Genomic DNA, 12,176 nt, shown 5'->3' with positions numbered 1-12,176 from the left:
GTTCTTAGACCAGGTTGGTCGCAAACTCATAGAGCTCTTCCCGCCTGTGTCCTGAGTGCTGGGATTAAAGACATGCGCCACCAGCACCCAGCTAGGCCCCTTCCTTTAGCTGGAACACCTGTCTCTTCCTGTGCTTGCTGGGTTGGGTGCAGGCGCCTTGCTTAGACACTTACCTAGAATGGGCTGGGGACTGGTGAGGAACAGGGGTGCGGTGCCGGTGAGGACTTCAGCAACAGCCAGTCTAGATGCGGTAGGAAGATGGTCTCCACAGGACCAGACAATCAGCTGGGCCCACCGCCTCAGCTCGAGGGCGACTGTATCTTTGTTCTGAGAACACAAAAGGAGGGAAGGGCTCCATCGAACTATACCTGCAGCCCCAGGAAGCAGCACGCCTCAGTACCCACTGGGAGTAAAGTCCCGCTGTTCTCAGTAACAAGAGCTTTATATATGTAGTAAATGCAGGTTTATTGGGAAGCTGCTCTTGGGCAGGTGAGTTCACTGGTCCCAAGGACTGAGGTCAGGGAGGTCACCAGGGGGAAAGAGAAGGGGTAGTGGGAAGAGAAAGAGAGATGGGGAGGGGAAGGGGACACAGAGGGAGGGAGAGCGAGCCAATAACAGGAGCTTTATTGGTACATAATGCCCAGTTTTCTTTGGCAACTTTGACTCCTAAGACTGAACGCGTCTGTGGCACACCATGATACGGACTTGTATGTGTTTTGTGTGATGTCAGGTCAGATAAGCACAGCAACTTCTCTTCTGTAGTCAACTTCAAAGCACTCCCAACCTCTGTCCCCTTAGCCCTGATCCTTATTCTCTGGTTCTATGGGTCTGCCTGATTCTATGTGATCTTCTTTCTCTGAGTAGCTTCTTTTTTATACACCGATGTTTTCCTTTCTTCTAGAAGGGTCTCGTATAGCACAGGCTGGATACAAACTCTTGATTCTTCTACCTTCTATCTTCCAAATGCTGGGATTACAGGTACACTCCACCACACTCAGCATTAAGGGTTCTAAGCTTTATTTATTCCTTTTCAAGGTCAAATAATATTGTACTCTGTTTTGGCATTTCATTTATTTTTAGCACTTGTACTCATTTCTCACTTTTCCTAGAAAGGAGATTCTCATTCCATGTGAATTACTTCCTGGTACACTTTGGAGGTCATGTTGAAATCAAACTGCTGTGGTGACATGCTATGAGGTCATCAGACTGGGGCCCTCGAGAATTCATGGATAAATGCTGTTGTCTCCAGGTTGGGCTAATCATAACAGGAGTGGCTCTGTTGTACAAGTGAATTGTTTCATCTGTCTGTCTGTCTGTCTGTTCCCTATCTTCATACTTTCTCACCATGTGCCACATCTATGGTCTTATTAGGCAGTGGAAAGGTCCTCTCTGGGAAGTCTTGAAAGTGGGAGAAAGAAATGTCTTTCATTCATGAAGTCTGCTCTAAGAGCAGCAGACAGCAGTATTCCAAGACACCTAAAGGGAGCTGACTGTCTCTAACTGTACCACATGAGCCCACTGATTTCCTTGATTGCTCTGGGGCAGTGGCTGTATGGAACTGAACTGAGGTTCCCCGCTGCTGATGCCAACTCCTGAAACACAGTCTAGCTACGGAAATGGGGAAAGAGCAACAGACATGTGTGCCGGGGACTCACTCTGAAAGGATCTAGACAACAAAGGCTAAAACAAGAGAGAAGAAAGCATGGGTTCAGATCTTTGCAAGTGATTCTCAAAGTAAACGTCAACACAAGCAACATTTCTATGGAGTCTATGATTCTGTCTGCTAGCACTGTTACCTTTTACTGATACCCTCTGGGTAAAATCCCAGTCCTCAGGACAAGTACAGAACTAGTCTCACCTTCTCACAACTCTGCACAAGGTAGGCAATTATTTTGGAGGCAAGCTTCAGAGATACACCTTGGATTTCAGATCTGGAAAACAGAAGAAAATTAACACATAGGCACACACATGTTCACAAATCCTCAACAATGACCACATACACAAGTCAAGTTAAACACGTCAGATGAGACAGGGTGTCATGTAACCCAAACTAGCCTCAGGCTCATGTAGGCAGGGCCAACCTTGAACTTCTGACGCTTTCATTCCCACCTCCTTTGTACTGGGATTACATCTCTGTGCTACCACTCTGGTTTTTATGGTGCTAGGAATTAGCTAGGGCTTTGCTGAGGCTAGACAAGTACTCAGCCAACTGAGCTCTCTCTCCAGGCCCAAATATAACATGTTTTATGCACAAATGTTTATGTGGACCTTTGTAGATATGAATTTTTTACTTGCTTGTGCAAATGCGTGTACTTTTTGATTACTAGTGTGAAAACCTGGCACTTCTGTTAGAGAGTTTAGAACACAGCTCCCAGACTGAGGTTAGGAAGAAGCTCACTACCTGTGCTCTTAGGGAGTGCAGTGAGCAGGCTCCCTGCAGATGACTGAAGGGACATAGACTACCAAGACTGCACAAAAGCCCTGGGGCAAACCTGTCATTGGAAGCAATATCCATAGTCCAGACCAGGAACTCCTTTGGGGAGAGGTGAACAGAGCACTCTGTCTGAGGAAGCCATTCTCTGGGGTTCAAGTGATAGAGAATCTTCAGGACCTATGAGTCAAATCCAAGGAAACAAGATAAAGAAGCACACACAGGGAAAAGTCTTGAGCTCCTAAATCAAGATTGCTATTAACAACAAGGAAGGGTGATCTACTTTCAGAAGGCCCCCAAATTTCACTGACTTCTTTTCCTTCTAACATCTTTGAGAAACTAAGGTAGGGCAGAGCAATGACAACCTTGAGAGTCCTTGGTGACCTAACATCAAAGCTAGAAGCCTACACAGTCTCACACATGTGAGAGTGAAAGATTTCTCTCCCTCCTTTTTACTACTTACTTTTGGGATAGGGTCTCACCAAGTACTCAGGCTATCTTTGAACCTTTGAACTTGTAGCTCAGGTATGTCCCAGCCTCCTAAATATGAGACTGCACATTCATTTTTAATTAGACTTTTCAGGTAGCCATCTGCCTGTAAGGAGATGTGTGAGTAAAGAAGACCCCTGATCTGTGTGTAGTAATGGAGGCCAGAGATAACACCAGTTGCTTTCCTTCACCATTCTCTGTGGTCTCTCCAGCCAGCTTTGCGCAGGGATCTTCATCCCCAGGTGCTGGCAGGGCAGGTGGGCTGCCATACCCAGCTGGCATTTACATGGGTGCTAGAGATCTAGACTTTGGTCCTCAGGCTTGTGTGTCAAACACTACCCACAGTGTTATCTTTCCACCCCCAAAGCTATTTTCAATGATCTTTCCTGAAGACAGAGTGGCTTGACCTATTACCAATAAATCTTTACAAGTACCACTGGCATCTTAGGGCTCTCTCTATACATAAAGTCAAGCAATGTGTAGAGCCTAACCCTTGGGATGCTAAGCTACTGACTGTCGCCCCAGATAGCATAGGCCTGACTTGCTCTCCTCATTTGTATCTTCCTGGTGGTTTCCAAAATGTGGGACAGAGGGTGTCAGTGCAGTAGAGCCTACCCTGCAGAAACATCCTGGGTGGTCTTCCTTCATTGCCAGCAGTAGGAACTCCTCTCCCATACTGTACAGCAAGGGAGGGGGACCCTCCTGCCCCTGTTCAGAGGAAGCCGCCCTTTCCAGCAGTGCATCCAGGGCTAGCAAGCGCACTTCAGGGAAGGAAGACTTCAGAAGTTGAGAAAAGGAGAGAGGAACAGCAGTCGCCTGCCCTTCAGCTTCAGCCAGCGATGCCCACACTTCAGGGATGGCTAACTTGGTAAGGCTCTGCAGGTACTGGGGCAGGCCTGGAACCTTGAAGGTCCAGGGGAACCCCGTGATCAGCTCTGATCCCAAGATAATTCTTCTTACATCTTCCCAGAAGTCAAGACTCTCCAGAGCTAGAAGTAAAAAGCAGAGAGAAAGAAATAGTAATTTCATTTGATTTTTTCCAGAAAAGGCTACAGGAGAATGGGAACTGCCTTAGAAAATGAGCTTCTGCACCTCTCCTGGACACTCACAAATGTAGACCCAGTGGCCCTAACTGGAAAGCCCCAGAAGTGCCCAGGGGAAAAGTCCAGACTTTCTGTAGGACTTGGGTCCTTGGTAATGCACCAGAGGCTCTGGAGTGGATCCTGCAGTGACTTGAAGCTCTCAAGACAGCAGCACACTTCACTGTTAGTACAACTGTCACACGGGTTTTTCTAGGACTCCACTCACTGGCCTAATTCTTCCCTTTCCATGGTAACCCTATAGGCCTGTGAACACTGTTATTTTACTCTCTCGTTTTCTGCAGATGGAAATCTCTACTTCCTTCCCATCACAAGGGGCTCCCCTTCCTGTCCCAGCTGTACTGCTACAGGAAGATCGCACCCTCTCCTAACCGGGAGCACAGGATTGTCTTGTGTCCTGCATCACCCATGCAGCAGGGCCACTAACCTCTCTCGCTGTGGACACCAGGCTACTGGCCTTACTGTTGGACCCTGATACACAGAGTTAGTAGAAACCACGCTCTCTTCTATGACCACTGCGAGGGGAGCCGCCTTGACTTACATCAGCTTGTTCTTTTTGTTGGTTTAATTCCTACTAGACCTTCTCTACCTTTTAAGTTTTATGCTCTGCTTTTTAGTTGTGAAGATGGAAGAGAAGGTCTATTCAAGTGTATTCTCAGTACATCCAGGAATGAAGAATAGAGGGGTTGGTCAGACACGAACTGGCTTTGGGTGCACGTGAAGTAAGGCAGAACTATCCTTTAGTAAACTGCCAGGGATAATCCTGCCCTCTTCACACACTGCACTATAAGGACAACATTTCAGTGAACAGAAGTCAGAAACATGGCTCAGAGATCCGATCCTTAAAACGGCATTAATGAGATGGCTTAGAGAGTAAGAGCACACACTGCAGCTCGTGCAGAGGACCCAGGTCTACATACATGGTGGCTCACAATTTCAGTTCCAGGAGACCCACTCTCTTCTGACCTTCAAGGGCACCAGGCACTTATGTGGTGCACATACTTACATGTAAGAAAAACATTCCTGGGGTTGGGGATTTAGCTCAGTGGTAGGGGCTTGCCTAGGAAGCGCAAGGCCCTGGGTTCGGTCCCCAGCCCCAAAAAAAAAAAAAAAGAAAAAAAAAACATTCCTATGCATGAAATAATCAATCTTAAAAAATGTCATAAGAGCCATGCTGGTAGTACTTGGCTATGATCCCGGCAGGCTGGAGGCTGAGGCAGGAGGACAGCAAGGTTCAGGCCAGCCTAGGCTACATAGAAAGATCCTATTTCAGAAAACCATTCCAAACCAATAAACACAAATGTATTAAAACCCAGAACTGCTTGGACCATCTTGTATAATATTTTTGCGTAGGGGATGTCCAGATACAGTATATGGTCTCCTGGACTACAGAGTGGGACACACAGAATCAGCTTGCTTTCTCTGGGGTCTTGGGAGGGGGACATGTTTGAAGGTCCCTTGTGTACAGATACCTGGTCATCCATGGAGTTGATTCACTGAGTACTTTGGAACACACACAGATTCAAACTTGACAAGGAAAACTCTCTATTAAATAGCACACATTTTATAATGACAAAACAGTACATGATACATAACATGTACTATGGCTCCTATGATTGATCCACTAGCAATTTTAGGACAGTAGACACTTGAGACTTTTTACAGTTGCCTTTTGAATATTGTGTGCATTATAAATTAAAATTACTAAAAAACTGACACTATTGGCTGTTCCTCTACCCATTTAACAACTCATGAATAAGGCCGCACCACTATTATCATTCCTTTTTTACAGATGAGTCAAGACAGAGTCAAATCACTGCCCCAAGTCACCAATGAAATGATAGGTAATGAGCTGGTCAGTCTCATGTCAATCTAACATAGTCACTGGGAAGAAGGACCACAATTGAGACAATGCCTCACTCATGAGTGACTGGGCAGGCCATATTGCTGGGAACATGTGAAGACTTCCCAACAGGGAAGACTGGAAAAGTCCCATGCAAAATTGGGTTGCGTACGCCATCTGACCCTCATACAAATACAGTGGGCCAATCCAACAAGGACTTGGTCCTTTCAGTGAGAACATGACTTCCTGAGGCAAAACCCAATCAAATTTTAGATGACAAACAGAAAAGTCAGTGCCCGCTAGAGAAAGCTGTTGCCTTTCAGACCAGGAAGTTACTGTCAGGTTTTTGTGCCTTGCTGTCAAAAGGCACCCACAAAATCAATAATGTAAGTACCATATGTTAAAATAGGCTTTGAACTGAATTTGCTATCCCAAGACACACTTTGTCAGAGAGATCGTGTTGGGAAACCCCCTGGGGTGAGTGCTGTAGTGGGTGTGGAAGCACCAAAGGTAGTGACCTGGGTCACTTTAAAAAGCTCCCCGATGATTTTCACACACTCCCTGAGCTGAGAACTACTGTAGGAAAGGAATTCTGTGTTATCTCTGCAGTTGCTCATGTTAAAAAATTGCACACTCCTCCCTCCAGCCTCCTGATTCTCCTAGAGGCCCCTTCATTCCTCACTGGGTTCTGGAGCACCAGGCTATAACACCATAACTAAGGGAAATGGAAACAATTTGGTTTGTAAGAAGTGTGCCACGGTGTCATCTTGCTATGATTTCACTGCACCAAGGCCTGGTAGAGCATCACCAGGACCTGCACTGGGAATGGCAGCTCAGGGGGAAGCTGAGATAAGCTGCCTATGGGTGGTCAGTCCATCTGCAAAGGTCACCTCTCTTGAGCATGTATTTCTCAAGGTGGAATAAATGAGTCCTCACCCCGTGAGTCATGTCTGTGTCAGCAGCCATTCATCCTGGTGAGCTCAGGTGCACTGTCTGCGTAGGTCTCGGTTCCTAGGCTGGACTTCAGTATTACCTCTCACCCAGAACAATGGTGCCTAAAGTCAGCTTAGAGTCTCAAATCTGCCACTTCTAACTGGCCAAGTCAGGGCGCTGATACCAGCCATGCTGCTGAAGGAAGACTTAGCAGCAGCAGCCTAGGCAGGTTTGGGAGGAAGAGCTCATCTTCAGTTGTAGACCATCGCACAGTCTGAGCCACTCGGAGATGTTTATGAGAATGCCCTTGTGATGGGTGTTTTCCAGGTTGGCCTTGAGGCCAACTCCTTCAGTTCCTCAAGTAGCTGGGATTACAGCTGTGTATCATTGCACCTGGCTTAAAGCTTCTTTTAAAGTCAGTATAAAGCTGAATGTGGTAATACGCACTTGTAATCTCAACTCTAGGGAGGGCTGAGTCAAGAAGATCATGAGTTCAAAGTCAGCCCAGGCTACATGGCAACAACCTGCCTAAAATGTGTGTGTGGATATGGCATATGCGCACGCACACACACACATTTATCTAGTATTTATGAGGGGCTGGGTTCACCCCCCACCCAAACCCAAATCAAAGATTCACATTAGTTGAACAAGGAAAAACTGTGGCTGATATCACTGCCACATGACTATGGATATGATGAGGTTACAATATAAAGATAATTCAATTTGGGGAAGGGAAAAGGGAGGAAGAGAGCGAAGGAAGGACAGGGATAAAAGAGAAAATGAGAATGAATAAATGAGAACACAAACAATTAAAAGAGATAGGTCCAATGTTCTCAGAAAACTAACACCTCAAATTTTAGCTGCTCACTCCAGAGTGTCTGATCCAGTAAGATCCTGCCAGCATGTTTTCTAGAAAATTCCTAGGTACTGCTGACGCTATAGAGTGTCAGGGCCACATGCCCTTTATCTTAGCCCATTTGAGGCTATATGTTCTTCTCGGTGTCAGAATGGTGTCTGCTTCTGCAGTGTCCCCTCATTGGAAGCCAATCTCTTGATCTAGTTCTCAGCCTCAGAGCTCAAAGCACGTACAGTTCCTAGTCTTCACTGTGATGTCACTTAAAGTAGCCCAACAGTCCTGTGCTGAACTGTCCGACAGACAGAGGGTAAGAAGGAAAAGCTGTGCAGGCCTGGAGTGATGTTTCCTTGGTGCTGCCAGAGATGGTTACAGTGCAGTCTTAGCAGCCACTGACAAGCAGCAATCACAGGCATGAATGGGAAAGGAATCTCCTCCAGAGAGGAAAAGGCCAGCGAGTAGACAAGCAGATCCCGATGAGACTCACTGTGTCACTTACTTCGGGGGCTTCCTGCCACTGAACTTCAGAGGCTCTTATTCTACTTGTCTCTGTATGTGTTGCTCCCTCATCTCAAATTGAATTTGTCTTCCTATTCTGCAAAACTCTGAATTCTCTCATGCTGCTAGGTCAATACAAGTTTGCAGATTGGCTGGGGATATGGCTCTGTTTAGAGTGTTTGCCTGCCATGTATAAGTTCCTGAGTTGGATTTCCAGTCCATATATACTAGTTGTGTTGAGGTAAATAATAAACGATTCTATCAACCCTTGCTAGCTGGCTCCAGTGGGCCACATGGTATCTACAGGGTATTTTCATCTCCGTCAGCAAAATGTCTCACCTGCTAAGCTCCCAATCTCCACCCAACGCTGCTGCTGGCTCCTCTCTGAGCCTGGCAGCAGCCACTCTCTTGCAACTCTCTTGATTCGGACTCTGCTCATATTCCCAGCATCCACCCCCTGTAGTTATAGTCACAACTCCCAGTAACCTGTTAAAATCATAACTCAATATCTTGTAATTTATCAGTCAGATTTATATCTTAAATTCTCATTCCACAAAACGTCCACATGATAAACTCACAACCAATTGATAATGATATAAACTGCCCACCTAGAAAAGACAAATTGTCCTATAAAAATCCATCCCTTAAGAAATATTCATAACTACCTGTGGCCATTTAAGGCCACATGGATCCGGGTCAACCTTTTCTGCCTCCATCTTGGTTCCTCCTCTTCTTTTCCTTTCTTTCCTGCCTTCAAACCTCTGTACCCTCCTTACTTTTTCACTGCCCAATCACAGGCCCTGCTTTAACTTGTGTCAGCCCTCACCTGCATAGAGGCATCAACATAGGTGAGGTCATGCACTCCTGTAATCCCAGCACTGGAGAGGTGGAGGTCACTTGGTTGCGGGGTGTGTTCACGGCATCCTGGAATACACAAGGCCCCTCCTGCCAAGTGTGCAGACACAGTCATCCCCAACTTTCTTCCAGCATTCCTCAAAGGAGGGGCCTAGAAGTCTCAATGTGAGTGAGGTGTCCCACCTCTCAGGTCAGTGAGCTCTACAGTCTGAGCCAAGTGAAGCTCTAGCTGAAATGGCCAATGAATGGGTCTAAAAGTAATCAGCTGATAATCTGTACTCTGTGAATGTTAATGTCTTCTTATGCAATTTCTCAGTTTAAAAAAATACTTGTACAGAAAAGGAAACCATAGGAACTACAACAACAAAATCAACTGATTCATTAATTTTTGGGTTCTCCTTATCAAAGGGAAATTCCACTCTTCTGTTTAATCCTCTGCCTTTCTCAGTAAGCTATAATCCTGACCCCAGAGGCCCTTCCGGTTACAAACATGGAGAAGAACCTGGGAGAGGACCTGACACAGGCCTTCCCTGAGCTGGTCTTGGCTCGCTCTTTCTTGCTAGATATTGTTTCTAGTTCTCTGACACCCTTCCAAGATGAACACAGAGATCCCCACAGAGATCACTTATATAGCCCTCTAATAATATTCCCTTTCCCCTGTGTGCTGGACAGTTTCATATCTACTTGACACAAGCTAAAGTCATCTGAGAGAAGGGAACCTCCACTAAGAAAAACCTCTAAGAGATCTGACTATGGGCAAGCCTGTAGGGCATTCTCTTATTTAGTAATTGATATGGGAGAGCCCAACCTATTGTGGGTGGGGCCATCCCTGGGCTGGTGGTCCTGGGTTCTGTAAGAAAGCAGGCTGAGCAAGCATGGAGAGCCAGCCAGTAAGCAGCATCCTCCATGGTCTCTGCATCCTGCCTCCAGGTTCCTGCCTTGTGTGAGTTCCTGTCCTGACTTCCTTCAATGATGGACTGTGATGAGGAGTGTAAGCCAAATAAACCCTTTCTTCCCCAACTTGCTTTTGCTTATGGTGTTCCATTGCAGCAATAGTTACCCTAACTAGGATATTCTGGTTGTCAGAATGTTCTCAGAATCATGGATCTCCCCCTCATCCCCCAAAATTCATGTTGTAGGCTGGCATGGAACCCAATGCAGCTGAGGACGACCTTGAACTTCAGATCCTCTTGCCTGCATTTCAAGTGGCACATTACAGGCCTGTGCACCAGGGCCAGCTCAGAGGCAGGTATGTTTAAGCAAAGAATCCTTATGTGCTGCAGGGGACAGATGGAGGATGTCTTCTAAGTACACTACTTGAAGAACACCTTCTTAAGCCATAAACTATGAGCATAGCTCTTCTAACTTGTGAATGAGAAGATTCCAGAATGGATGAGTATATCGGGAGGGACCAACATTTTTAACTACCTCCCTCCAGCTCTGTCCTACCCAGCCTTTGCCCAACATAGGGATCCAATGAGGAAATATTGCAGATAAACACAGATGAACAAAAGACACAAACTTGCATTTATTTCCCAACATAGACAGCTTCTGCTTCTTCAAAGAACTGCTCTGCAGTGCAAGATTTGAAAGGGATTTGCACCATCATAAACCCTGGCACCTGCCACCCTTTGATTTAGCTCCTGTCCCACAAAGGAGTTCAGGCTTCTCTGATGTCTCCAGGCATCTGGAGATACAATGAAAGCACTCTGAGGACTACACCTGGACAGACAGACTCCTTTCAGCACCTTGGCCTATCTATTTCTGTTGCCTCGCCACCATTGAGAGGGACTGGGATTAACCAATCTCAGCCCCTTGTCAGTGTTATAAGACAGTCTGGAGACTGGGCCTGAGCTCTGAAGTATATACTTTAAGAAACAGAATCTGGGGGCAGGAGAGACTGTTCAGTGGTTAAGAGCACTGACTGCTCTTCCAGAGGTCCTGAGTTCAATTCCCAGCAACCACATGGTGGCTCACAAGCACTGATGCCCTCTTCTGGTGCGTCTGAAGATAGTTGTGGTATACACACATACATTAAATAAATAAATTACGAAAAGAAAGGAAAAAGAATCTAAGACCAAAGAGGCCTCTGGCAAACTGCAAGAAGGGGGAGTGCTGCAAGGAGGGGCTCCCAGCTGGCCAGTCTAACAGAATCTGTTGGGCTCTGGAAGCAATGTGGAGGGAGGCGTTAAGGAGCTTCTTTCTGAGAAGCAACAGGAGTGAGCCTAGGAGGAAGCATACCCAGGGTTGTGGTTTGAATGTGCCCACCAAAACTCCAGATGAGGAGTAAAAGGGTGGGAATTTACACACTGGGTGGTGATGGGCATCAGAGAAAGCTTCAAGACTGAGGCCCTGATCCAGAACAGTGCTTTATAAAAGGGGGCGGGGAGGGGTGCTGAGCCAGGATGATGCTCTCAACACTGCTGCCCTCTCACATGGATGACACTGCAGGAGGCCCTCCCCAATGCCAAGCAGATGCTGACATTACGTCCTTTCACTTTTAGAATAGTGAGTGAAAGAAATCTATTCTTTATAAGTGAGCCTGTCTATGATGTTTCTAGCAACAGAAAATGGGTTAAGACACCCACATCAGCGCAGAAGCTCTGTTCCATGTGGTAACTTCCCTTCTTTGCTGTCAATTAACTCCCAGACAGCTATGCTTCACGGCGTTAGCTTTCTTCCCTTTATGGTTTTTATTGGGTTTTCACAATTTCTTATGACTCCACCTGACCTGAGGATACTGCCTTCGTTTTAATAGGTGAACAACTGAAAGAACTAAGAGGTGTCAACATAAGCCAGAGGATGTGATTTTGCATCTGCACTGTTCTCTGCAAGGATCACGGTCAGCCATAAGCAACCAGGAGCTGGTGAAGGCAATGCGATTCTCATTTTTGCACACTGATATGGGGAGGGCATGTCCCCACGGATGAACTGAAGTTGAATGGTGAGATTAGGGCTGGGAGGGCCAGGCTTCATCCAGACAGTGGATGCATTTCTGGAGAGGAAGTGCTCATAGTGAGGCCCTGGTGGTCAGCACAGCTGCAGGTCAGGGGTGGCGGGGTGTGGCTGCACCTCTGTATGTAGAAAGAGACACCCTAGAGGGCTTGGAGAGTGAGGACAAAAAAGCCACAGTGGGCAGAATAATTCCTTAGGCCCAAGCTTCATCTCAGTTTT

General features: G+C 46.5%; 1 protein-coding gene across 1 annotated transcript in view; it reads right to left on the bottom strand.

Moving 5' to 3' along the window:
• Window positions 1-12,176, bottom strand: part of Thada (THADA armadillo repeat containing) — a 307,293-nt gene that overhangs the window by 39,401 nt on the left and 255,716 nt on the right. Inside the window, exons 31-34 of the mRNA XM_032908756.1 lie at window positions 3,536-3,909; window positions 2,493-2,611; window positions 1,859-1,931; window positions 174-327 (exon numbers count right to left, since the gene is read on the bottom strand). Coding sequence (XP_032764647.1) covers window positions 174-327; window positions 1,859-1,931; window positions 2,493-2,611; window positions 3,536-3,909 — 720 coding nt within the window. The remainder of the gene's footprint in view (window positions 1-173; window positions 328-1,858; window positions 1,932-2,492; window positions 2,612-3,535; window positions 3,910-12,176) is intronic.

Source organism: Rattus rattus, chromosome 7 (assembly GCF_011064425.1).
Source record: "Rattus rattus isolate New Zealand chromosome 7, Rrattus_CSIRO_v1, whole genome shotgun sequence".
Taxonomy (NCBI): domain Eukaryota; kingdom Metazoa; phylum Chordata; class Mammalia; order Rodentia; family Muridae; genus Rattus; species Rattus rattus.
Note: the sequence above shows the minus strand (reverse complement) of the source record. Positions and strands in the feature narration are given on the sequence as shown.